This window comes from Notamacropus eugenii, chromosome 4 (genome assembly GCF_028372415.1).
Source record: "Notamacropus eugenii isolate mMacEug1 chromosome 4, mMacEug1.pri_v2, whole genome shotgun sequence".
NCBI classification, from domain to species: domain Eukaryota; kingdom Metazoa; phylum Chordata; class Mammalia; order Diprotodontia; family Macropodidae; genus Notamacropus; species Notamacropus eugenii.
Window position 1 is genome coordinate 445,960,776 of NC_092875.1, and position 26,877 is coordinate 445,987,652.

Consider the following 26,877-nt stretch of genomic DNA (forward strand, 5'->3'; position numbering starts at 1 on the left):
TCATTTTTTAAAAAGCAGGAGATATGGGTGTATGTGCTTATAGGCAGACCAATTCCCCACTCCCTGACCCCTGCCTTGTTTTATCTCTTCTCCACCTTTAAAACACATGTCCAGGGTCATTTCTTAAAATTTTCTTGGAGCAGAATTTATGAATTAAATCTTTCCTCTCTCCTCCAACCAATTCTTCCATTTCTCCTCATTCTGCCTTGGGAGTCAATTCAAGGACAAAGCTATTGCCCTTGCATCTGGGCTGAGGGCTAAGGCCTAGGGTGGGAGTAGAGTAGGAGGGGGAGGCAGTTGCGCTTAATTTCCATTGGTTGGGTTCTGGTTTATTGTCACAAAGCTACATACATCCACAACTGCTGCTGAGCTGATACTCTAATTCTCTATACAGAATACAGGGCTAAAGAACATCTGCCCCCAGATGTTGATCTGTAGCATTCTGGTAACTGGTTACTGTATAGAGCTGTACTTGCCCAGGCTCTACTGCACCTAGAATATTAAACACCCCAAGTGGGTTGAAGTGAGTGAAGGATCTTGTTAATGCATTAAAAAAAGAAAAAGAAAAAATTCTGGAGACTATAGACAGCAAATTGAAAGCAAAACACTGCTACTGGCTTCTGAAATGAAAGCTCTTGCCTCATTGGGGTATGTTTGGGAATGGGTATGGGGGTGGGGGAGGGGTGTTATTTTTAAAGATCTGGCTTTATTAATACGTTAAGCAAGAGCTCCCTTGGCAGTATGTGTTCTTACAGCTCTGTCTCAGATCCTATAAAACATTCATGCTCTGAAAGCTGTTACAGAGATCTGCACCACCAGCAAGCAGCATTGTGAAGCCTTTACCTTCAAAGGGGCACCATGATGGAAATGGTTTTTAAATTAAAAACCGGGCTTTGGCACACCTCTCCAATTCTCATTCCATAGAGTGGCCATGAGAGAAAGCCAGGGAGGGTCCATCTATGCCACCCAAAGAGAAATTGTCCTGTTGGATTTTCCTAGGAACGGACTGGGAATAATTTTATGACAATACTCGTGACTATATAGGAAAACAAATACTGCCGATCTTTTCAGCAAAAAGTGTAGTAGTAACTGAGCACACAGCCTTGAGTCTCCTAACTCTTCTGAAGCTCTTCGAGGTTCTCCCTCTCAAAGGCACTAGGACAACCATCTGTCTTCCTGAGAAACCATCCTTCCCAGAAAGCAATAGACAAACTCTCTCGACCCCCCAGAACAACCACAAATTCCACCACCAATAGTAGTAGAACCACCAATAGTTTACCGCCAAGTCAAAGGACAATAAACGAAGATCTATTCCAAGGCACCCTGTGTGGAAATGTGCTATGAACAGGATATTCTCTGCTTCTCAAAGCCTACAAACCTCCAGGCACCAACAGAAGCTAATCATGAAGAGGGTAAATCCGTCTCACTACAGTGAAAAAGCTGACACCGGCCTTGAAGTCACTTGTCGAACCTGGGGGCTTAGTTCCTCGAATCTACACAACGGAGTGGATTTTATTTCAGTAGTATAATCTCCATTTAACTTTGCTGGGGTCTTTAATAAAGTCTACCCCCTCCAACCCTCCCTCCCTTCTTTCCTTTTCTATTCTAATGACAACTAGATTCGAAAGTAATTTTGAGTTTGTCTCTACCTTTTGAAATGTGTCAAGCAACAAGACACGTGTTTTTGCTAAATCTTTTATTTTTGTTTAAATTCTCACTTCAATTTTAATTCTTGAAGAACAGCTTTTCGACAACATATATCGCACTCATTATAAGAAGCAAAGGGTTATATCAAAAATTATTAGTATAGAATCACAGGAAACCTGGTTTGGAACCAGAAAAAAATACAAAACAGATATAGATACATAGACACAGGACAATTTTTTATAATTATTTGGAAAATGTTATTTTCCCCCTAATTCTTGTTTTTCTTTATGCGCATACGATGTTTTAAATTTTTACAAAAAATGAAAATAAAGACTAATATTTTACAAAATGAATAACAATGTTCGTGGTAAGTGTTTTTGTGTGTTTCTACATAGGCTTCAGTTCGCTTCGATGTTTTTTTTTTTCTGTACAGAATATATCCACACATCAGTCCACAATAAATCCTGGAAGGTCCATTATTCTCCTTCTGTTTTATTAAAATCCCCATGGTCCTTTCTTCATTTTCCCCCCATAGACACAAGGTCCTTTTCATTTCCTTTTCAATGTGTTCACAGATCTGATTCTAAATGAGTCTTTTTTCCTTTTTTTTTTTTTTTAATATATATTTCTGCTGGGTTGTTTCGGCTCCGATCCCTCACCTCTCTCCCCTCCCTCGCTCCCCACCTTTCACCATTTGCACCCCGGCGTTAACAAGTTCGACCATTTCTGTCTGTGTTTGGTGTCCTTGGCCAAAGCCTCGTCCTCTGTGTCTCTACTGGGGGCTCAGGGACCAAGGGCGCTGCTGTCTCAGGTCTAGGAACACTGGATGGACATGTAAGGCCAGTTGAAGCTGCTCCCAGACAGTAACATATCTCTGATGAGAGTTTCAATGGGGGTTTTACCTACCAAGCGAACGAAGAAGAGCTGTTCAATGACTGAGGAGGAGACAGTGCGCAGGGAAGGCAGCCGCAGCAGCAGTTTGCCGAAGCGGCTCGGCTGGTTGGGGTATTGGCTTCTCACGTACTCCTCCAGGGCGCATTGAGATTTCTCCTGCAGGCTCTCGATATGGGCGGCATCTGACAGGCCACAGGCGTCTGCCGGAGCAGCCACACACAGGGAGGAGACATGTGGGGGGAGGGGGGTGCAAACAGTTAGGACAGTGAGCAGCAGTCACAAACAGAAGAAAAAAAAATCCTTCCCCCTTAGGCCTCCCCCAACTCCCTTCTTCTTTTTTTCTACCTCCAACAAAATGAAAATAAATCAAACTCCCACCAAGCCTAGAGAATCTACGCGCGCGCACACACACACACACACACACACACATCAACCTCTCCCTCTCTTTGTTTTTCCTCCTTCACCTTTGGATTAAATAATGTAAGACTCTGAAGCCATGCTTTCTACACACAGCAACCTGTCCTCAGCCTGAAGGGCAGGTTCTTTCAGGGCATTCAGTTCATTAAGACGATTGCTTCAGCCGATGATTTGGGGCGGGTGTGTGTGTGTGGGGGGGGTGTTAAAGAACCTTAGCGAAACAGTTAAAAAAAGAACTAAATACATCTTGGACCCAATAGAAGCCAAGACAACAGCAGCCAAAATCCTAGACCCCAAACTAGATTGAGTAGCAATAAACGCGTAAAGGGCTGGAGGTTGGGGGGTGGGGGTGGGGAGGGCAGGCAGTCGTTTGTTGATATGCTGGGAATTAGATCAAGTCCAACGCTTTAGCAATATAGGGTTTAAGGTTCCTGTGTAAGGAATACGCAGTGCAATTCCTAGGCGCAAGCTCACACTTCTATCTGTATCTTAGATCAAGTAATTGAAAATTGGTCACATCTTTGCAAGCTGTATAATAATCTAGAGGAATATGGCTCAGTTACTCCAGGCTGTGTGCTAAGGAGACATCTGCAGCTATCAGACACAAAGCTAAGAACGGCTGCGGTGCCTAAACACCAGCTAAAACGTAGCCAGACAGAGAAGCTTCTTACTGAAGAAGAGAAGGGAGGAAAAACACTCCACAGAATGATATAATCTCAAACTCTATCTGCTTATCTCACATCAACTCGAGTCCTTCTTTTAATAATAATATCGCAGAACAGCAGGTTACTTTGTGTTGGCTGGTTAGTAGAGAAAAGTGGGTTCAATGGAAGCCACAATCACTCCTTCTGTAGTTCAAATATCCACATTGTTTCTAATTGCAATAATAAATATTTTAAAAACATAAGGATCATAGAGGAACCATTACTAAGTGGGAAGGTTTAATAGAGATCAAAGTCAGACTTTGCTAATACTCTATCCATATAGATCTATGTATGTCTTAATGCACGATAATGGCCCCAAAAGGACATTGGGAAATTGTGTCTGTAGAAGAATGACCCTGAAAAGGCATAACAAATGATTCAAATCAAAACCCGGCTGTGCCTGTATTTTTGAAGTTTATGTCTATATTTCAAGAACTGGATACAAAGATTTCTGAGCTCCTTCATCTACAAGACTATGGCCTTGAGCAAAAAATACAAATAAAACAAGCTATAATTCAAGAACTTCTGAGAAAGGAATCCTTTGACCTGAGATCCAGACTAGGTTGCTCTCAGATATATAATTACCCAAGCCAAATTGCTTTGCTAATCCATACTATGTTGTTAATACGGTGATATTCTTTAATACCAAAATCCAGAGTAGAGTGGATTTACTGCAAAAAACCCAACCAAACAAAAACCAAAAAACCCACATGCACCCTGTTTAGCTAAAGAATGCATAGGTCTGTTCTTGGCCTTTAATCTAAACAGACTACAGCGATTGCCACCAAGAAAGCTCATATTTACATATATCTTGCAATACATGTATTATCTCCCTGTTATGCCCCAGGACCCTATTCAAATCCAGACAATACGATATGAAAAGATTCCCCCTAACACTCTAGCAGATTTTTTTTTTATAAGACCCATATGCCATCCCCTTAAGGTCTGTAAAATATTTATCAGATGTTTACGATAAGTGCCCGCCAAAGTGCAGGGTCATCGGACACTAACCTACATCTATTACCCTTGACTGAAGGAAGTGGAAAGGCTAGGCATTGAACCCTGTATCTTTCCCTCAACCAGGTTTCGATCTTCCTTCCTTCCTTCCTTCTTTCCTTCCTTCCTTCCTTCCTTCCTTCCTTCCTTCCTTCCTTCCTTCCTTCCTTCCTTCCTTCCTTCCTTCCTTCCTTCCTTCCTTCCTTTCTGCTGGGGCTGCCATTTAGATATCCACTCCTATCCATTCTGAAGAAAGAAGGATTTGGCTTGATCAGGACTTGGGTTAGGACTTTGGAAGCTAATTTTCCTTTTCTCACTAGAAAAAAGGTTTCACCAATGGTGAACAGACGGGAATGGGCTTTCAGATCGATTAGATTATCGCATCCACAGCTCTTGGAGAGCTGGGGCAAGTGTAATGCAATACATATTTACACTATATGAATTATATCTCAGATAAGAAAAGGAAGCATAATGTGCAAAATCCATGTCTCTCTTTTTATATGGCAGTGTCAATACGGGGACGCTCAATATTTCTTCTACACTGTATGGAAAAGAAATTATGTAAATAAATAACCATTACTGTTCAGGGCTCTACAGTCTTAGCCTTTGTCGTGTAGAGAATGTATTTCATGTGGTGCATTCAGGAGAGTTTAGTGTTTAGAAAATATAGATGTAATCAGCTGCCATAACTAGAAATCAAAGTTATTATTGTGCTGAAAATGGATTTATTGTATTTATGTTAACTAGACTATCACTTTCAGAGAAGCTCTCATTTATCTGAAGAAATATTTAGGTGTGTGAATTAATAGAGTTTTCTTTTTTAAGTAAGTTCAGGTCATGACCCAGTCCTTGGATGATGTCCAGGATATTAAGGATTAAACAAACCATCCAGGGCCCAAATGTAAAAACCACAACAGGGGACCCCCCTGCCAGCGTTAAATACTTAGCCTTAGCAAACTTCTTTAAACAATGTCTAAAAATGTTTTTTTCCATCACTTCCAAGTTTGCTTAAAAGTTGGATGACTTTGAGAAGGGCTTCCCATGAATTCCCTTCTGGCTTGCAATCAAAACAAGTTTAGTCAAAAGTGGAAATGTGTGTGTGGGGGAGGGGGTGAATTGTTCCTGACAGCTGTATTTCCATTTTCAGATATTCTGCTTTAATTTTCTCAAATAAAATAATATTGTTATTAACTCACTAGACACCCTTTGTGCCTTTAAGTTGTCATCCAAGGAAGCTCTTTGGGAAACTTTTGTTTTGTTTCGCAAAGAAGGATTTAGCATTGCTGTTTAGGAATATAAAGTTGAAATAAAGGAGTTAATTATAGGGACTTCACTGTAGATGCTATAGCTCTCTTGGCTACATGGAGAAGGGGCATGTGAACAGAAAATTCTAAGGAGTTGGAAAGTGGGTAGAACCAACGCCTTTGGGGTAGCAGAAGGGAGGGGAGATCTCTCCTGAGTCGACCATTCTACACTACAGTGTCACATTTCTATTTCCTAAGACCTCACTAGATAGGGTTAAAAAAATCAACTTCACTGTGATTGGCCTATTTATTGATGGAACCTCCACAGTGAATGAGTGTAAAAAGTAGGTAAGTCTACAGGCATGCTCCAGAGTTAAATCAGCCTGATCTATGCTTTCAAGCCTCTTTGTCACGTTTGAAAAACATGTTTCCATCAAGAAGACTTATTAAGATAAAATGCATTCAAACCATTGAGGTGGCTATTCAATAAATCTTCCATTTGTTTTAAGGTTCACACTTTCTCCTCTTGCAAAGAATAACTCCTCTCTCACTAGCAGACCTGCATTTGCACTGAAAGTAAAAGGGGGCAGTCAAAGTACATGGCTCTGGCCACCCTGCATACAAATTAGGTGCTCCTGTCTAAATAAATTATCTGTTGTTCAAATCGATATTAATACTACATTTGCTACATTACAATATTGTGCAAATTTAAGAGTCATTTTAATACAATGTAAATACTATTTTTCACGCATGAAAGGCAACAAATATTGATAGATTATAAATTGCTTACTGTTCAGCAAGGCCTTGGGAGGGTTTTGTCATCTTTGCTAGAGAATGATTTTCGTTTGGCTCCTTCTGATTCTAGGATAGATTTATTAGGAATCTAGTTTTCACTATATGGAAGAATTAAAAAATAACACGGACAGTAGTAATACTACCGCTACTAAATATGTAAGTAGAAAAGGACCACAACAGCTCTATACAGCTCTGCATGCACATCTTTTCTGGCTTTGTTTACATTTCCCCTATTACCTGCTGTCTTTGGTATTTAGATGTTTACTGCTTACAGGATATGACAATAAGAGATAATACAGAATTCACATAGGCTAAAAGGAGAACACTTCAAAGCCATGTAATGCACTTTCTTACAAGTTAATTTGAACCCTCTATCATAAGGGGAATTGTTAACATTCAAGTTACCACCGCCTACACTTCATTTGATATTTTCCCCCAGCAATCTGTTAAATTGCTAATATTGGTGGGGTTTGCATAGCAAAAAGATTTATCTTTGGGCCGACGCAATCTTACTTTCCTTGTGAGTTCTACTTGCTTTGTTGGGTTTTTTAAAAAATCTTTTTTGTTTATATTGAATCTTTTTTTTTAAATGACCCCAATAAACATCTGTAACTGCAAACATCTGAATGATTTCCGACAAGGAAAAAACTGGCAGCAGCAAAGCGATATTGTTTATGATTTATTTGGCTTGATTTCCCTCTTTCTCTCTATACTCTTATTTTTAATTTTAATATGTGTGTATGTGTGTGTGTGTGAACGATCTGAGTCAAGAAATTCGTTCAGTGAAAGTACCACACAAGACAAACCAACATTCTCAAGCCCTCCTCTTTTCTTCTCCCTCAGATCCCTGAGCTCACTCAGACGCCGACAGAGCTGAGGTAGAGATAGGCAGGCTGGTTTGTTTCACCCCCTAACCAGGCCACCACATCCTCCGTTCCAGACCAGATCGGGCTGGTGAGACTAAGCTGCTGTAGTAACTGAGAAAGCAGCAGCAGCAACAGCAGCAGCAGAGGCCCACCCACCTCTAGATCCACTCCAAAACTGGCAGCAGCGACCTCCTCCCCAACCCCCACCCAAGCCATCTAGTTGTCGGACTCGGAGGCGAGGGTGAGGAGATTGGGGAGGAAGAGGAGGTGATGGGGGAGGGAGGCATCAAGCTGGCTCTAGCTCTTACCAAGCACTTGTGCTCCCTCTCCCCATCGCGACTCCCCCGCCTCTCCAGCCCTCCCTCTATGCATCTCCCTCCACCCCTTCCTCTTCTCCCTCCTCCCCTCCCTCCTCCACCCCTCACCTGAAGTGAAGAGGACGATGGCTTTGAGGCAGCTGTACTCCGCGGAGTCGACGTGCAGGGCCTTGAGCTTCTCCACCTGCTCCTGGAAGATACGGATGTGATCCATGAAGGCCACGACCCGGTCGGCGGACATGGGTGAAGCGTGCAGGCCCGCTGCGGCCAGCAGCGGGGCCACGTGGAGGGGCATGGAGCACTGCGCCGCGTTGAGGACAAACAGCTCGCTCCACGTGAGCCGCAGCAGGGCCACCTGGTCTGTGATCTGCAGGTCCGGGAAGAAGGGAATGTTGCGGGCCCACTCGACGGCACTGAAGAGTAGGCGGGCGGCGAGCTCGCAGATGTTCTCTATGCCCATGATGTTGTTCGGCTGCATGCACTGGCTGCCGTAGCGGGAGGTAGGGTAGGGCTCGGCCCGCAGCAGCAGTGAGATGTATCCAGACAGATAGCAGTGACCATTCAGGGGATCCCCATTGGTGAGGGCATATTGGCCTGGGTTGGGTTGGGTTGGAGGCATTCTTCCTCGCTGAACCGCTGACAAAAAGAAAGAGAAAAGAAGAGGAAATGTGCATCCAAGGGGCTTGCAAACATCTCCTCAACGCGGTGCTGCGGGTCCCGAGACAATGCAAGTGCCTCTCCCCGAAGACACACACGCCCAGGCGCGCACACACACACATACACACACACACACACATCACATTCACACATACTCTCAGACTCACACATAAACACGCAGTCCCACATAGGGGTCTATAGATCCAGACAGGTATCAATCCATCCAATCGCAGAATCTTGATAAGTGCGGCAATCGTTCTGCTCTCTTCTCTTTGCAGACTCAGTACAGACTCAACCCGAAGAAGACCTCATAAGAAGAACCATCGTCCTGCCCCCACACCTCAACCACCACTTGTCCAAACCCCAGGAAAGATAACCAAGAAAATATGCATAGAAAACAAAACCCCACTCACCCCTCCGGACTTCAACAAACCAAGGTTAAAAACAGACGAAATGGTTGTGGTCTAAGGCAAGTGCCCCAAGTACACTGATTTGCAAACTATCAGTGGTATACTCATAAAGTGTTTCCACATCACCCTCAAATGCTACAAAATCGTCTTTAAAATAGATACATGTTACATACCCTTACTAACCACTTTCAACTTTTAAGCAGAGTAATTCTCTAGTACCACTCCGTCTCCCTTTCCCCACAACATCACACAAAGTTCTTACTGTTAAAAACAACAAAAAGACTAAATATTTTCCATGAAAATAAAAATTTTCAAACTTACAGTAGCCAAACATTATTGAAAAAGAGTAGGGAATATAATTAATGTCTGTCCTGTGCGGTCCCACTGCAAAACCCTGCAGACAGCTTTTGCCCAGTGAATGCACTAGCTTGCAACTGCAAAAACCCTGGATTCATTAACCATCTGAATGCAAAACGTAAGCATGCTTTGAGTTTCTAAAGCTGAACAAAGTTTTTTTTTTTTTAAAGTATGTGTATGTTTGACTTCGACAGTCTCAACGTTTGAAATTGTCAAGTAAACAAAGGCAACTTTAGTGAAGTTGAGGCTATTGCTCCCCCCCATGCATTTTGATATGCTTGTGTGTATTTATATATATACACATATAGTTATAATTTTACTTTCCTATTTAACAATTCATAGTTTCTTTAACTTTCATCCAATTTTAGTGCAAGTAATAAATGCAATTTGAGCCCTTAAAATCTAATGGGGCTAGAATAGTTTTCGCACTTCAGTATAGTTTTGAACTTGGCAGTTATTTTTCAATTAAATGAGAGCACAATTCAAAGTGTTTTTTTTTCCTTTTTCAAATGTCTACAAAAAGCTCCCTGGAGCTACGAAATGAAGTCGTCATATTTGCCAGCTCTTCCAGATCTGAGGGAATTCAATTTCTTTTCTTGTGGCATATAAAATATAATTTTAAAACCAATTAAAAGAGTAATTTTCACTCTGCAAAATTGACTGGTTATCTTATTTGACTGTAAGACATCTTTAACGGTAGTAAGAAGATAAACTTTAACTGTAAACTGCTAAATCTCTATATAAAAGAGTGCAGCATATCTTTCCATGTGAAACTGAGGCATATCCAACATCCAAACTTATACTGACAAAACCATGCTTTAAATGGTGTGGAAGCTCATGCCAGCTGCAGACTAGGCATTATGGTGAAATAAGAAGGAACGGTAAATACACTGGAAATTGTCATTTGTATGGAGTATTTAAGCAGAGGGTGGAGTTTGGTGGAGAAATAAAATAAGTAACATGCTTTAAAAAAAATGACACAACTATAAAAGCAGGGATCAGTCACAAACTTTCCTTTCAAAGTAGAAGGAGAGAAAACAAGGCCACAGATCTGGAGAGAAGCACACTGCAGCACATTGGATAGGAGAGGGAACCATTAAATGCAAGCAGATTTCCTCCCCCTTTTTCTCCCCCCTCCCCATTAGACCTACAAGTGCAATAAATCTCGATCCTCTTTTTCCAAGCCAGGCTTCAGAAAAGATGATGACAGCAATGAATCTACTGTAAAGTGTCCCCCTTCCCACCTTCCGACCCTCCCCTATTTAATAAAGATTTTAAAGGGAGAATGGAGAAAATATAGCTTTGCAAAAAAAAAAAAAAATCACTCCCCCCAAACATCATGCCAACATATACTAAAGCAGCCACACACACACACACACGCGCGTGGGGGAAGAGACACAGCAGAATTAAGAAAGACTGAGGTTTTTTTTTTTCCAGTTCTTTTCATAAAAAAAAAAATCCTCATCAGGATAAGTAGGAAGGAGGGGGTGTACAGGAAGGGGATTTCGCGGAGGGGGGTAGGTGCAGAACAGGGGTCGTTTGAGAAAGGGGGTGTCAGCAGAGCGAAGCCTGGGTTGCAAAGCTGGGGGAGATGGCTAGGAGAAAGGGGGGAGGGTTAGAGTGAGGAGATAAGATGGTATTTTCGAATGAAGGGGAAGCAAAATCAAGAGAAAGCAAAAGAAAAACACAGCAAAGCTAGAAGTAAAAGAGAAGAAATATTCACCTTCCCGCCTCATGCCCACTTTGAGACACTTCTTGAGGCGGCAATATTGGCACTGATTGCGGTGATGCTGGTCTATGGGACAGTTCCTGTTGGCACGGCATGTGTAAGTTAAGTTCCTGCGGACGCTTCTCTTGAAGAAACTTTTGCAGCCTTCGCAGGTGAATTGGCCGTAGTGTTTCCCGCTCGATTTGTCCCCGCACACCACACACTCAATGTGTTGCTGGCTTTGGCCCGAGCCGGGCTGGCCTTGCCCCTTGTCCCCCGCCGTGCCTGGGGTGGACGGAGGTCCCGGCTGGCTCGGGGTCTGGGGGGTGTGCGGGGCCGCCGAACCCGCCTGCTGCTGCTGCTCCCGGGCGGGCTGGGCTGCGGGGTTGGGGCCGCCTGGGTTCCCCCCGGCCACGTCTTCCTGCGGATCTCGCCAGCTGCTAACTACCATTGCCATATCTCAGGGCCCAGAAAGTGCTGGGGGAGCGGAGCTTCTCGCAGAGGGCTGCCGGGGAGAGAGAGGAGGGAGGGGAAGGGGAGGGGGGAGGGGGGAAGGGGGAAGGGGGAGGGGGAGGTGGGTAGCTCGGGTTTGGGGGAGAGGAGCCGGAGCGAGAGACCTGGGCGATGCTGCTGCTGCTGTGGCGGCGGCGGCGGCGGCGGCTGCTGCCTCGGCGGCTCCGGGTGCCGCTGCCGCTGCTGCCCTGGTGCGGTTTGTTGTTCCTGCCGTTTTCTTTCTTTCTTTCTCTCTCTCTCTTTGCAGCCCCCCCTCCCCCGTCTTTCCCCTCCTCTCTCTCTCTCCCCCTTCCCCCTCTCCGGTTCTCGTTTTGGGGGTTGATTCCTCCTTCCCCCCCTCCCCCACCCCCCCTTGGCTTTTTTTTCTTCTTCAAGTTGAAAATTCAGAAACGGCAAATAAGGCTACGGGGAGAGGCATTCAGAGCTACACGGGGGGGAAGATGAACATCGGACACAGTACACACGCACACACACACACATACACACTCTCTCCCTCTCTCACACACACAGACAGACACACACACACACGCACACACACACACACACACACGCACACACACACACACACACCACGGGCCGAGTGCTAGGAGTGCAAAGGATGTGCAGACATAGAGGAAGCAGGGGAAGGAGGAGGAGGAGGAGGAGGAGGAGGAGGAGGCGGTGGAGGAGGAGGAGGAGGAGGTCGGGGCTGCCGCCGCCGCCGCCGCCGCCGCTGCTGCTGCTGCTGCCGCCGCTGCCGCCACCGCCGCCGCCGCTGCCCAGGCTGGGGCCGGTGGTGCTGCTGTAGCTGCTGCCGCTGGTGCAGCCGCCGCCGCCGCCGCCGCTGCTGCCGCTGCCGCCGCCGCCGCCGCCGCCGCCGCCGCCGCTGCTGCTGCCGGGGCGGGTGCTCCGGGCTCTGGAGGTGCGTAAACTGGAGAACAGAAAGATCGAAGACAGGAGAAGCCTCAGGATGATCAAGGCTTGAAAGTGTCCGGGGGCCAGGTCCAGGGTAAAACGCAGCCAGCCATTCAGGAAACCAGTCCTGGAAAGCGGGATTCAGGAGATGAAGATTACACAGTTTGCTCTTTTTTTGTTGTGGTGGCGGTGCTGGTGATTCTGCCCTTTTTTGGGGGGGTGGGGGGGAAGGTAATGAAAGAAGAAGAAAAACAGGATAAATTCACGCCGCAGACGACTTCACAGCGAAGTTTAAAAAATTAAAATAAGAGGAATAAGAATTTACAAAAAAAAGAGACATCCAAAGTAGGTCGAATAAATAATCTTCTTCTTTTCCTCTTTCTCGCTTCTTCTTTCTGTTTCTTCTGCTATAACACACAGAGCTGATTAAAAAACACTGGAGATCGCCCAAAAATGTTCTTTTTTTAGTATTTTAAGTAAGTCCTCTTCAGCCGGCAACCAACACCCTCCCTCTAAATATATATATGTATATATATATTTATATAATAATAACAATAAGATTACGAAGGGAGAGTCTCCTTTTTTTTTAAAGTTTCACCCTCTCTCTTCCAACCAGAATGGAGTAAAAGAGACTAGGAGGAGGGAAAAAAGAAGGAGAAAAAGAGAGAGAAGAAAGATAAGAAAAAAACTAATAGAATATGCAAGAAAGGAGAAAGGGGAGAGACAGGGAGGAGAGAGGGGGAGAGAGAAGAGATGAAAGGGGAGAAAGAGAGAGAGAGAGAGAGAGAGAGAGAGAGAGAGAGAGAGAGAGAGAGGGAGAGAGAGAGGAGAGAGAGGAGAGAGAGGAGAGAGAGAGAGAGAGAGAGAGAGAGAGAGAGAGAGAGAGAGAGAGAGAGAGAGAGAGAGAGAGAGACCCAAAAATTGAATGCGTTTAAACGGGAGGACTAGCAGAGCAATGTTTCCGAAAGGGGATCTGCGCGAATGTCTGTATATAGTGAACTTTGACACTACTATTGAAACTGACACGTTTCTATGGAGATCGCTGCCTTATATGGAGCTCATGTCAAGGAGCCAAGAGAAGGGCTGCTGGCAACTGATAATCAAAGGCGACTGACTGGTCAGAGCCCTGAATTGGGGGGAGAGAAAATGGGAGGCTAAGGTTAGCCAAGCCTCCTTCACTCGATTGGTTGAATATCCCCTCCCCCCTCCCTCCTCCGCCCTCCCCCCTTTTTTTCCCTTTGCTACCTACTGACTGGATGGGGAAGGGAGGAGGAGAGAAAGTGAGAGAGAGGGGCGGGGGATTGGGGGGGAGGGGGTGTTCTTCTGACAAGCGCAATTTACATTGAGATCGCCCTGCGCTGCTATTTACTTTGAGACCTGATTAGTATGGGTCGTCTATGGTCACACACACACACACACACACACACACACACACACACACACACACACAGAATCGAGGGGGTGGGGGTGGGGAGAAGGCACTGCATTAGAGGGAAAGGAGAATTAGAAGGAAATTATTTTGATTCTGTCTGAAAAGTTTTTTTTTTTATATGTTAGATTTTATGAGTGATGAGAGTGCCATTGGCGGAAAAGACTAAGAGAATATTTTAATTGGGAGTGAACAATTCTACCATTTTAATGATTTGCGTAATAAAGTGAATTTTAATCCCCCCTCCCATATATATGCATGACCTAAGAAATAGGTTTCCAATTCAACCCTTGCTCATTTTATTTTTTCCTCAGCTGCAGTGAGGAGAGTGCCCCATTTATTGCCCAAAGTGCTGCCTTGGTTTTATAGCTTTAATTACGATAAATCACGCTCATGGAATTCTCCCCGCCACAAAATGAGATCAGAAATCCACTTTTCATTTACACCTTTTCCTATTAAAACGTGTGTGTTTTTAAAAAATTTTTTTTACGCTTTTCGAAAAAAAACAGGTTTTCTTTTCTATTTCTTTTTTGCTCTCCCTATACTCTCTCTCTCTCTCTCATCTCTCTCTCTCTCTCTCTCTCTCTCTCTCTCTCTCTCTCTCTCTCGTTTTTTTTTTTCTTTTTGGTCCCTAGGTTCTGCCAAACGGCAACACTTCAATAATTATTAATAAAACAAAAGTAAGTTCTCGAATTGTTGTCTGGAAGGATCAATGCGCGCAAGTGAGTGATTCCCAGGAAAAGAGAAAAAAGGGGGGAGGAGAGAGAGAGAGAGAGAGAGAGAGAGAGAGAGAGAGAGAGAGAGAGAGAGAGAGAGAGAGAGAGAGAGAGAGAGAGAGACGGGGGGAGGGAGAAAGGGAGCGAGATGGTGGGGAAAGAGAGGGAGAGAGAAAAAAATGTGGTGGTGATTGTGATTGGTTAGAGGAAGAAGGGGAAGCTCGGCTCTCCCCCTGCCGCCTTTGCCTGGAAGAATAGCTGGAGCTGCCTGCCATCTAGCGGACAGACATCGAGCCCAGGAAGGGCAGCTTCGTTCACTTATCGTCCCCACCCCACCCCCCACTTCCAGCAACCCCCCCTCCCCACCCCTCTCCTTCTCGTACCGAGTTTTGCCTTTACTGCAACCAAAGACAACACTTTGAAATTTCTTTCAATGGATTTTTTTTTTACTTGAGAGATTGTACTAGAAGAATAGAATATTTCTATTAGTTGAATATTCTCCAATGCTTCAGTCCCAGCCCCCTCACCTTTGAGAACATGTTCAAAGAGGTTCTAGTGTATTTGTGTGTGTATGACAAAGCGGCAGCAAAGAGTAGGCGCTCCACTCGGGATAACGTAAAAGTTTGTCTCAGGCAAAGCGTTCTGAAATCCAACACCATCTCAGGTAAAAGTGAATGTAAAGTATCCACGCTTTATTGGTAAAGATGGATTTTTTCTTTTACACTTTTCTCTAAATTCCCAGCAGAGGTGTATTTGTGATGCTTTCTGGTGTGATGAGAAGCTTAATGTTTCTGCTCTCCTTCAAACCTGAAACAGTGGAAGTGTGGGATGGTTTGGCGATGAGTAGAACCGATCACTCTTAATAGCAGAATAAATGGTTTTATTTGTCTGTCCCCACAAACCCCCCAAGCCGAATAATGAGGAGAGTTTCAATGGGTTCTCTGGGCCAAGCCGCCCCTTTTGTATATTGCATTGATAAAAAGGATGTTATTGACTATGCAACAGTGGGCTCCTTTCCTCTCTCTCCCTCTCCCCAAATAAACTCTCACTCATGTCTCCTGGTCAGTGAAAAGGTGAAACGAACAAGATTAAATCAGACAAAAAAAAGCAGGCTCTATGTATGCGATCTAGATTTTGCTCAGACTGTGAAGAGCCTGAGAGTGAGAAGCAGAGCAAGATAGAAACACACAGAGGAGATGGAGAGAGGGGGGAGAGAGTGTGTGTGAGAGAAGAGAGAGGAGAAGAAAAAAGAAAAAGGGGAGGGAGAGGAAGAGAGGGAGAGTCAGAGGGAGGGGAGAGAGGGAGAGAGAGAGAGAGAGAGAGAGAGAGAGAGAGAGAGAGAGAGAGAGAGAGAGAGAGAGAGAGAGAGAGAGAGGAGGGAGAGAGAGAGAGAGAGAGAAGAGAGGTGAACAGACCCTGCAAGCGCCCATCCTTCTACTTGCCGACGTTCCCCAGAATCCTGGATCTCTCACAGCTGGCACCACAGAGACCCGGCCAAGCCCTGCCCCGCACCAGGCAAGTACGGCTTCTCACCCCACCCCCTTAAATTCAGTGTTGCTAATGGGGGTGGGGGGCAAAGAGAAATACATCCTCTATCTCTATTTCCTTAAGACTACCACTGCCTTCCAGATTGTGGAAGGATTAGAGAGGGAACTTTTTATTTTTTTTTCCTCTTGATATCAAGTCGGGTTACTCTAGTCTGGGGTCAGTGTCTGGTGAAGCTGAAATGGTGGGGACCGACTCAGTTATACAGTATTTTTACTGCTTTCAGTCTGTGTAATTTAATGGATATTAAAGTAAAGCTCCACATATCGGGTCCTCGAGATGTGAGTGTATTATGGTAGCATCTGTCCACATTCAAAACACGAACACAGATACAGACACACACCCTATACAACATCTGTTGATGCATTATACACATAGAGTCATACGTTTTGCTATACATACAGATGCAATGAAGATACAAACTTCCGCGGATTTACTGAGCAGTATTTGCAGTGGTGACTAGAAGGGTGCCAGGTCGTCAACAAGGAAGGATAAACAGGAGAATGCTCTGTTCGGTCACCTGTCCTGTTTGTTATGTGACCACCTAATGGAAGAGATCGATGGTAGCTAGCTTTTATCTGGGTGATAGTGTCAACAGATTAAAAGAACCTCTATCAGACTGACCCCAGGAACTGAGAAAAGAGCTGCAATGAGCAGTGGGGGAGAGAAACTCAGACTATCCTGTGTCAGAGCCAGAAGTCCCTTCTGCATTCTTCCTTTCTTGAAGTTATAATGAAGGGTGGGAAGGTTGAAAGGGATATTAAGGCCAAGCTGGAAAATGAACTGGAGGTATGGAGAAAGGGAATGAGAAAGTAATATCATCAATTAAAAATTTTGAAGTCCATTTTCTAGCCTTAGAAGCACAGGCTTGGGTCAGAAGGGGGAAAAAGACAGGGAGAGAAGAATGGCTGTTTTGCTAATGCTGTTTGGGATGGCAAAAACAAGTATTCAACATGTTAGGGCATTGGTTTGGTGACAGAATTTTAATGTTTCAGTTGGTGAGGGGTGGGACAACCCTAGAAAAAACCAGGAATGGCCTAGGAAGGATACAGCCCTCCAAGGAGCCAGCTTGTCTCACCAAATATGATATTTCTCACTTTCCATCAGATTGACTCTTGCTCTAGAAACTGGGAGATAACTATAAGGACTCAGGCCTTTCATAGTTTAAAAAGAACTGAAGACTGGGGTGAGGAGTGAGTGGAAATGTAGGCATGGCCAGGTGGGGTCATGTTCACCAAATCCTAGATCTGACATCACTTTTGGTTTTTGGGTTTTTTTGCTTTGATTATTCTTTGGAAGTAATCTTAAGATTTTCCTAGTCCAAGGCTGGCCTCAACTTCTATGTCAGACAGGAAAGTGGCCCCCAGGGCTACAGTTCTGTTTCTCAGCAGCTGTTTCTACTTCCCTCCTTCCAAGACAAATGCAACCATCATACCATCCTCATCCTCAGAGTTGCATCAGCATCAATTTTCAGAAGTTCTTTCCATGTGGAGGTTGGGGGTTGAGATGGGGAGATGAGAGGAGGCACTGGTTTTCTCCTAGGGTGGCTCCAGCCCAAGCCTGGCTGAGCCAGTTAGGCCCACTTCAACTGACCCCTTAATTCTGTTAGCACCCTTTGTCCCAGATTTCACCTGCTCCTCTCCATCTTCCTCATGCAGAAACACTTTCCAACTGCCCTCACATGTCCCCAGCCTCTCTCAAACAAGGACACCAGCTGATGGAAGATAAAAGCAGCAGCTTAGGTCCTGGGGAGAGGCCGTGGTGCTGAGACTTTTGAAACCCCGTCCAGGGTTACTTTTTCAACTTAACATCCTCATAGTCTTGAAACTGTTGGATTTAAACAATCAGTAGTAAAATTAAGAGGTATAAGACCTACCTATGTCATATAGTGGAAGCCATTATTTTAAGAATGCAACTATGTTAATAAACTCCATAGAACCCTAACCACCTCTTCAGTGGTGTTTATCTACACAGGCACTGTGTTTCTCAATCATCCACTGGACTCTCTCATAGGCTCCCCTCCCCATGGGTTCTCACATCAGGCCTAGTTTCAAGTCATTTATCTCACCCAGAGTCTGAAACTGAGTCACAACCCAAGTGTCCTTTGTCTCCCTCCTTTCTCCTGTCCAGACCAGTCTCTATGTGCAGTTGAATCTGGTTGTTCCCTCCCACCTCCTACATTCCTTTCTCCATAGTGCCCTGCCATGTGTCTCATTGCTACTATGAACTTGCCGAGGCTCTCAACTAGGTCAGCTGTTGGGACGTTGCTTGACCCCACATGGAGCTTGGACTTCCCTATGAGCTCTGTCAAGTTAGGCCTCTCTGAGGAAGTATATCCATTCTTGGCCTGAAATTCCTTTGAACTTCTTTCCAGTTCCCTACAGACCTTTCCTCTGAACTCAGCTGGGATAAGAGATGACCCCTTGTGTGGTCAGCTCCAATGCCAAAGCAAAAGAAGACTTTCTTTCCCAGGGGTGAGGTGGAAGAGAATATCTAAATGGTCAAAAATGCTCTGTCTCTCCCTGCTCCCAAACATTTGTTCTGCTGGTATCACCACCGAGTGTTAATCAATTAAACCAAAACAAACAAACAAACCAAACCTTCCAGAGAATAGTGAATCCTCCCTAATCAGGATCCCAGTAAACTGTACGTGTTAGAGAAAATATATATGATAAATGCACATAGCGAGAAAGACAAACAGAGGGAGGGAAGAAGAGGAGAGAGAGAGAGAGAGAGAGGGAGAGGAGAGAGAGAGAGAGAGAGAGAGAGAGGGAGAGGGGGAGAGGGGGAGAGGGGGAGAGGAAGAAAGGGAGAGAGGGAGAGAGGGAGAGAGGGAGAGAGAGAGAGAGAGAGAGAGACAGAGAGAGACAGAGAGAGACAGAGAGAGAGAGACAGCACAATATGTTTACACAGGAAGATTTACCTTTTTTTTTTTTTTTTTTGGTCAGGAGATTGATTCCTGAGTTCTAAACACAGTGAAGTATCATTGAATATTTTCCCAATATCTTTTTTTTTAACAGTTAACTGATTGTTGAATCATTCTTTACTAATCCTTGAAAATGTTTTGATCTTGGTATTTTCTTCTCATTCAACTCACCCAGTCAAATAATTAATTTTGGCCTTTTGGTAAAACACAGTGAACAAAGGTGGCCTTGTAAAAACATTTTCTAAATCCATTTCAAGAGCTTTGACGCCTTTCAGGAGACCAGATTCTTGTGAAAATTCTCTCCTATCCCATTTCTCTCATACCATTAATAAGCTACATTATTTAGTTTAAGAGACCAGATAACAGGACTAACTGTGTGTTATCAAGTACATCTAGAGAGATGAACATACTGTCACAACCACTGGGGAAAAAAAAAGGTCAGTCTCTCTGATTCCACTGTAGACCTTTATGAAAGGGCTTATTTTAAAGGTGCTGAATCAATTAGTCTCTCTCTTAGCATGGAATTAATGCCAGAAGTGAATGGAGATGATGAAGACATATTTACAATTATGTATTAGGTTTAATGCTTTTGGAGGCAAAAGGGAGAAAGACATATAAATGTCTATGGTTTTATTACTTTTAAAAAATTTTATTCTCTCTCAGAAGGATCTTAGTTTCTAAGACTAAGTTGAGCTTGTAGTTCTTGAGTTACAAAAAAGTTCTGCCTTTTCTTGTCACTGGGAAAATAGGGGTGTAATGAACAACTTGGGAGCTTTGCTGCTATCAGTCTAGCCACGAATTCTGTCTGAGCAGTTATAGCATAGATCTATGTATGCCATCTATCAGTCTGTCAACCTGACCCTTTATTCTTTGTCACCTTTAAGTTTCAACATCCAGAGATTGAGTGCAGACCTGCTTTAACTTAATAAACAGCTTCGTTTTCTACCCCAAACTAGGCATTTAAAATAAGTGTTTGGGAACAAGCAGGATAAGTGAAATCCTCCCCCTCCCAACCTCCCTTGGAGAGCAGAGGATCAGTGCCATTCTGGGGGTGACTTGCAAGAGGGCACATCTATGACCTTTTTATGCAAATCAGACCTTCCACTAGAAAGCAGTGACAATCATTTCCAGCATATTCGTAAATCTAGAACCAAATATTTACTTTGGAGTTGAGTAAAAATAATTTTAAAAATCAAGTCATTTCCCCCAAGACTGTTTGTAGAATAAAAAAAAAATCACCCCCCCCTCCCCCCAAGAAAACCCTCCAGGTGCTTACATTTGAAAATACTTGACTTGTGGAAAATGACTGCCTGGTTATTCTTCTCAAGGAAAATGGGCTGGTTTTGGATGAAAAGTTCAAGTTTTGGAGTGAGTTTGAAGGTTGTTAGATAGTCCTGACAATACAATCAACTGTACTATATAATCATTTCCCTTAATAGTTACCTGTCACAGCTCCTGTTTCTTTTACTACAAGGATTAGTCCATCAGGAGTAAATCTGAGTTGGACATTTCGCTGACTAAAGATCGCCAGAATATGTTTAAGTATTGCATATCACTTTCTTCTCTGCCTATGAGACAAACCAGTGTAAAAGTGTTGGCTTCTCAAACCCAGCAAGTCTGCTGCTGGTGACTACAGCAGTTATGCAACACAATTTACTTCATCATAAGGGCTGATCTAAATAATAAACCTTAACATTTTCTTCTAAACTGTCAGGAGTAAGATATGTTTATTACAGCGTCTTCCACCACTGCGAAGAAGGTAGATGCTATGAAGTTTAAATAAGATAACATGAACATAACAAGTAGCTATGAAAACCACAGACAGCTGTAAATAATTGTTTTCTTCCTTCCTTCCTTCCTTCCTTCCTTCCTTCCTTCCTTCCTTCCTTCCTTCCTTCCTTCCTTCCTTCCTTCCTTCCTTTCTTTCTTTTCTTTTCTTTCTTTCTTTCTTTTTTTTTTTTTTTTTTTACCATGCTACGTATATTTTATTTACCCGTTTCAGAAGAAGTTACAAAAAAAAAAAAAAGCAGCCACTCAGCGGGGCAGTTAATAAAGTATTCCAAAGGCATGATCTAACCAAACCAGGGGAGAGTTCTATGTTTTATTGTTAACCCCTTGCACGGAATCTTCTGAGGCTGAAAGGAATAGGGAAAAGCTTTTGTGTTAGCTGATCCTTGGCTATTCTGGGGCTCAGGTTGGTGTGAAAGGGACGAGGAGGTCACTTGAAATCTCCTTTTATCCACTCCTATTTTCTCTCTGGATCAGCAGCTTTGAATAGACACCATCTAATCGCTCTTAATGGAAAGAAACTATGGGAGCAACGAAAATGCCTTTATCCTAGAAGTGAATAAATGTATAGGAGTAGACCCCATTACGAATGTAGATATACCCCTTTCCATCTGTCCTTATATATCTTTCTATGCACATACATACAAACCTACCTAATCCACATTACATATTACATATGCTTCCTTGGGCAGATGACAATTTGTCTGAGCCACAAATAGGGAGAAAGAGACTCTATACTCTATTTATCAAGTTCAGGTGATGCGCTCCATTGGCATCCACATCCTTATTTTCTTTCTGGGACGTTATATTTAAACCCTAAAAGATCAAATGGTCCATCGGTTGATTGTGGGACTTGGTGGAGGCACGTTAGTGAAGATCTTATTTAAAACTGCGGCCGTTTCCATTATAAACTGCAAAGGACAGTTCCTTTGAATTTTCTCCTAAAATGCAGGGACAGTGATAGACAGGTGGGAGATGATGTACAAAGAATGCAAAGAACTGCATGTAATTTTTCCATACGCTCTCCTCTTTGTGTGCACCCCTAGTTATTAATTTGGTTAAAACATTAAATAAGTGGAGAACAGACGGGAATCTGGCACTAGACGGATTTAGCTTTTCTCGCTATAAATACATAACGCCGTCTCCTTGAAGTTGCGCAATTAGCTGCAATTTATTGAAATCAGAATTACTTCAGTAAGACTCATGTGCTGACTAAAATCTCACCCGAGCTGTTTTTTTTAGTTATTGTTATATTTACTTGGTGGGGGGGGAGGCGGTGAGCGGGGGCCGGAATCCACCGGACTTTAAGCAGAGCGACCGTCCGGAAAAGATTGCTTGATATCTAGGGCTGAAGGGGCTTCCACTTTACCGCCTCCTCTCCCCCCGTTCCCCCCCCTCCCCACTTCCCGAAGGCTTTACTCCTTCTTTTCCTCTCCATGTAATATTCTCCTTGCTCTCAGAGCCTGGGGACATTTCGCTTTAAATTCCTTTAAGGGAATACTTTGTTGCCAGGGCTACAAGTTCTCATCCCAACCCACAAATCTCCTTCCATCTTCCCTCCTCCAGACCTCTCGGACCCTGGGATACCAAGATACCCCCCAGCCTGAGGGATTTTTTTTTCGGCTACCCTCCAGAGACCTAGATCACCTGCTCTGCTTGATCTCTCTCTCTCTCTCTCTCTCTCTCTCTCTCTCTCTCTCTCTCTCTCTCTCTCTCTCTCTCTCTCTCTCTCTCTCTCTCTCTGTAGTACCTGCTAGAGTATGTAGGTCTCAAGACCTCCAGCTTCAACCCCTCCACCATCCACTTTCTCTGTGCCTCCCCCATCTCTAGCCCCAACTGATATTTTCCCGCACTCCGGGTGAATAGGCTAGAAGGAGCCGCCCCGTCCAATAAAGAGTAAATTAAGTAGAAGAATTCCAGCCGCTGGATATTTGGAAGCTCCGATGGGGCATCAAACCGCCGTTTAACACATTTTTTCCACTCACTGTGCACAAGCCCTAGACCTGTGTGGCTTCACACACACAAACATAATAATAATATAAAAACTCTCCTAAGTGTAGAAGGGGAGAAGCTTTGGGGTGTGGCTCTGTCCCAAGAGCTCTGAGGCTCCCTCTCAGTTTGAAGGGTCAACAATAAAATCCTTTCCTCTTCTTCCCCACTGAGAGTTCAGACCAGAGAGTCAAGTGTAACTCAGGCTTACTTTGCTGCTCTTATCGGTATGGGGCTCCCTAGAAGACAGATTTCTCCTTAGGGACTAGCAGAGGGTGGGGTGGAGGAGTGCGGAGGCAGGGGACACTTTCAGAGTCCGTGTCCTCAATGGCTCGTTTTAACGCCAAGGAAGAAAAACGACTTTTAGAAGCTTGAAACTTAACCAAATTACTTGCTGCCAACTAAGGAAGAGATTTTATTTAGACTGAATTTAGGCTGCTGGACACAGAAATTGTTAGGAAAAAGGTGCTCCCTTCTTCAGCCTGGCACAGATGATTGAGCCCACAAGCGAACCCAGGAAGTCCCCCACATCCCCGCTTCCTTCCCCACCCCCAGAGGGCTCAAGTCTCCACTCAGTCCCAGGGCAACGTCCTGAAGGGCAACAGGAAAGTCCTATTTGGCAAGGCTCTTCCAATGAAAATAAAAAGAGGGAATAAATTAACCTCAAACCAGCTAGTTGGGGTGTAGTAGTTTAGCAGGACTAATTGCAGACAATGGAGCTGAAATGACTTTTCCAATTAGCTGCTGGTTGGAGTTTAGTTGGAGGAACTGTCAGCTCCAACGATGGGTAATTGCTTTACTGCTCACAAAACTATCATCTATTTAGAACATATGTGCTAATTACTCTGGATGGGCGTCGAGAAAGAGACCATAAATCTATTAGCACTTTAAAAAGTCTATGGTGCTTGTAAGCAACCCAACTCCCCTCCATATTATCGGATGCACAGGTTGGCGTGATGGATGGGTGTCTTTCCGAAAAGCAAATATATTTTCCACTGGAGGCAGCGAGAGGATGTACTGGTCAAATTCCATCAAGGGGAGGGGGAGAGAGTCCTGCCCACTCATTTCACTCCAGCGATAAATCAGTGTCACCAAGCCCTCTTTAGTGGCATTGCGCTTTTTTTCTTTTTGCAAAAGATTACTTTAGAAATCTTTTAATTGGATTACACTGGAAAATTAATCTCTTTAGGCTTGACTAAATTTGTTGTACCCAACATTGAGAGTGAAATCTAAGTCACCGAAGGCAAGGATACACTGATGAGCTTTCCTCCTCCTGAAGCCCGCCCTAACCCAAGCCTTTTTCCCAGGGTCAAGGAGCAGAGCTCTGCAGATCCTTTTAGGGGATCTTGGCTCCTGAAGTCCTAGATCCCTCCAGCTGCACCTACTGGGGCGGGAAGGGGGGATGGTGCTGGATCAGGACCGTGGCTGGGATAATAATGAAGAAAGCTACAACAGGCCGCTCACGTCTTTTCTGGGTGAATCCTCTTAATTCCGGGCGCCACTTTTCCACCTTCTTTCACTTACTGCTTAAACAACTTCAGTACTCTCAGCTTGCTTGCAATCAGCAATCGGAGCCCCGTCCTATAACCCCCTTGCCTGTGTCAAACTTTCAGGGGTTTCAGCCCTGCTTGCGGAGACTCAACTAACCTGGTAAGAAAAATTAGTAGCGACATATATTGGGCTAACATCCCACCTCCCCGGTATTTTCACCCAAAGTCCCTGATTAAGGCTCCGGCAATCCTAGAGAAGACTAAGAACAAAGCTGCACTACCTTCCCTTACCTAACTGTATCCTCAAGCTCAACTTCTTGCGTAAAAACGCACGACTTGCTCTTGGAGTGTTCTCTGTGGCACTACCTAGGAGATTTCCCTTTCTGGTGCTCTTGGCCTCTCTGATCCGACCCCAGTCCGATACCGGTCTCGCCAGTCCTCACAACCCAGCAGCCCCTAAAGCAGTCGACTTACTCGACTTCTCACTTCTCCCAGAGTTGGTAACTGATTTCCCTGCTCACCAGTTCCCTACTTCCCAGAAGTTGGTTCTGAGGGAACCAGCATCCCTCCAGAGGAGCGAATTCGACCTGACCTCCAGTAATTTCTCTGGCGGTTTGCCGCGATTATCTGCGGGAGATTACAACATCTGTATGAAATGGGATACCTCACTTTTTAAGCTCAATTTAGCTCTTAATAGCAGCCCTGTGAGGTGTGGTTAATTGGTGGGGATAAAGGCATAATGACTTGACAAGGGAGACCACAATGATCCGTTAATGTATTTAAAAACAACAAACCCAAACAGTGACATTGTCATTTCATGGAATGGGGTCGGGGGAGAAAGGGATCTAGGTATTTCAAAAGCAGAGCATTTGCAACTAGTACCTGACTGTGTCTTTCTGTTGGGAGTCCTGGCTCTGGTTGGCTCTGGCACAGAATATCCAGTGTCTGCCTGGCAGAACTTCCTCCCATCAGAAAGGGGTTAAGGGAGCCACATTGGACTTTGGGGACAACCTTCGGGGAGTTTGGGGTCTGGACCAAGGTGAAAGCTCAGGCAGAACAGGTGATTAGAATGGCTGTGTGTTGTTAGTGGGGTTGGGGGGGGGGGGGGTGGGAGACTGGAGTTTCGAGGGTCAGGACTGACCTAGCTATACTTTCAAAGAGGCTCGGATTCAGCCATACTCCATCCTTTCTTAAGTCCCAAACTCTAGATTCCAAACATATTCTGTCCTTTCAGTACAGAACCTCTTCTCGCCTCTTGGATCGGGGGTTGGGAGCGGAGGAAGAACTACCAACTCTGGGAATTCTACTGCTTATTCAGAAGTCAGTGACTTGAAACATCGGCATTGCTTTAAGTCTATCACAACAGGAAGTAGAGTACTATACAGACAACCACAGAGACAGGTATGTGAATTGGTTAGAGGCCATACACATATGGGGGGATATGACATGTGAGACCTTCCTCAAAACATACAAGAACTGTGATAAACCGCTTAAGGAGGTGGACATAGCTACACAAAGATTTCTTAGAGCTACGTGAACTTCATAACTACAAAATAGTCATAAAGATTCACATTTTAAAGCCATCCTTCCAATTCAACTCAAACTATGATTTACCCATCGATAGTCAGGTCTCTCTCTCAAATGAGATTAAAGCACTTAAACACATAGGTGTTTAAAATGAGCTCTCTCTCTCTCTCTCTCTCCCCTTCTCCCCCATTCTTCCTCCTTTTCTTTCTCCAGTCCCCAACCCCCTGCCCCAAGTCACTTCCCAACCGCGTGTCCTATTTTAGGTTGACATAAACACTAATAAAAAAAGCAACAGAATCTTACGGAAATCGGGACGTCCTTTCTGTGTGAAATTGTCAATGCTCTCTGGGGTTAGGGCCGCAAGCTTCCCTTTCATGTTTTGCAGTGTCTCCTGTTGAAAATGTTTACAGTTTGGAGAATGCTAACCTTGATTTTTCAGGTTTGAGCTCCCTCTGGAAGCGGAAAGAGAAATGACTCCACATTACTGTACATATTTTATTGCAATGATAGATCGCAGGTGTTTCAGCTGCTATTGTCTGCTTCCCTCCCAAAGAGATAGAGCTACAAGAAACTTAGTTAACTTGTCCTTTTGAAGAGCTGAGGAGCTCATGGTATCATTGGTTCAAGAAGTTCTGGGTGTCAAGGATTTTGAGATTAAAATTCTAAATTCCTCAGATTTACCTATGTCTTGCCTGTCCAATCTTTTAGCCTATTACTGTTATTGCCACTTCAACATTTGTGGTCTTTCAGTGCTGAATCATTAAAAAATCAAGATTTAAATGCTGGTTAACCCATGTGTTCTACTTCCTCTGCAGAGCGAATTAGGGGAAGGATGGCTTTAGATGAATAGCCAGATCCCTAGCCTACAAGATATCTGATATATGTCAATGCTAGAGCATTTCTTTTTACAAAGGTCAGATCACTGACACTTAGAGTAGACTCTCTTCCTTCCCCCTCCTCCCCATTCAAGAAGCCCCTTCATCCAATCAATCTGAAGAAGAAAAAAAAACCAGAGGCAAGAAAGTCTTTCTTAAGTCTTTGGTGGTCT

The 26,877-nt window shown here is 44.2% G+C and overlaps 1 protein-coding gene across 3 annotated transcripts; it reads right to left on the reverse strand.

The window, feature by feature from the left end:
- Positions 1-1,681: 1,681 nt before the first annotated feature.
- Positions 1,682-26,226, reverse strand: NR2F1 (nuclear receptor subfamily 2 group F member 1). 3 transcript variants are annotated; one of them, XM_072606163.1, is made up of 4 exons: positions 26,133-26,226; positions 11,028-12,625; positions 7,989-8,516; positions 1,682-2,741 (listed from the first exon to the last, which is right to left on the reverse strand). In XM_072606163.1, exons 2-4 carry the CDS (start codon positions 11,467-11,469, stop codon positions 2,461-2,463), a joined length of 1,251 nt encoding a protein of 416 aa, XP_072462264.1. In that variant the 5' UTR covers positions 11,470-12,625; positions 26,133-26,226; the 3' UTR covers positions 1,682-2,460. The 3 variants fall into 3 exon arrangements, with proteins under 3 accessions (XP_072462264.1, XP_072462263.1, XP_072462266.1); XM_072606162.1 differs by lacking the exon at positions 26,133-26,226 and adding an exon at positions 12,745-13,509; XM_072606165.1 differs by lacking the exon at positions 26,133-26,226 and having other exon boundaries at positions 11,028-13,511.
- Between the last annotated feature and the right edge of the window lie 651 nt (positions 26,227-26,877).

Excerpts from the sequence above, each read along its gene's own strand:
- NR2F1 (XM_072606163.1), bottom strand. The coding sequence starts at position 11,469 with ATGGCAATGGTAGTTAGCAGCTGGCGAGATCCGCAGGAAGACGTGGCC. Across the intron at positions 8,517-11,027 it reads AGTGGGCATGAGGCGGGAAG|CGGTTCAGCGAGGAAGAATG; the intron begins GTGAATATTTCT and ends TCTTTTTGTCAG. Across the intron at positions 2,742-7,988 it reads CATCGTCCTCTTCACTTCAG|ACGCCTGTGGCCTGTCAGAT; the intron begins GTGAGGGGTGGA and ends CTGCTCCGGCAG.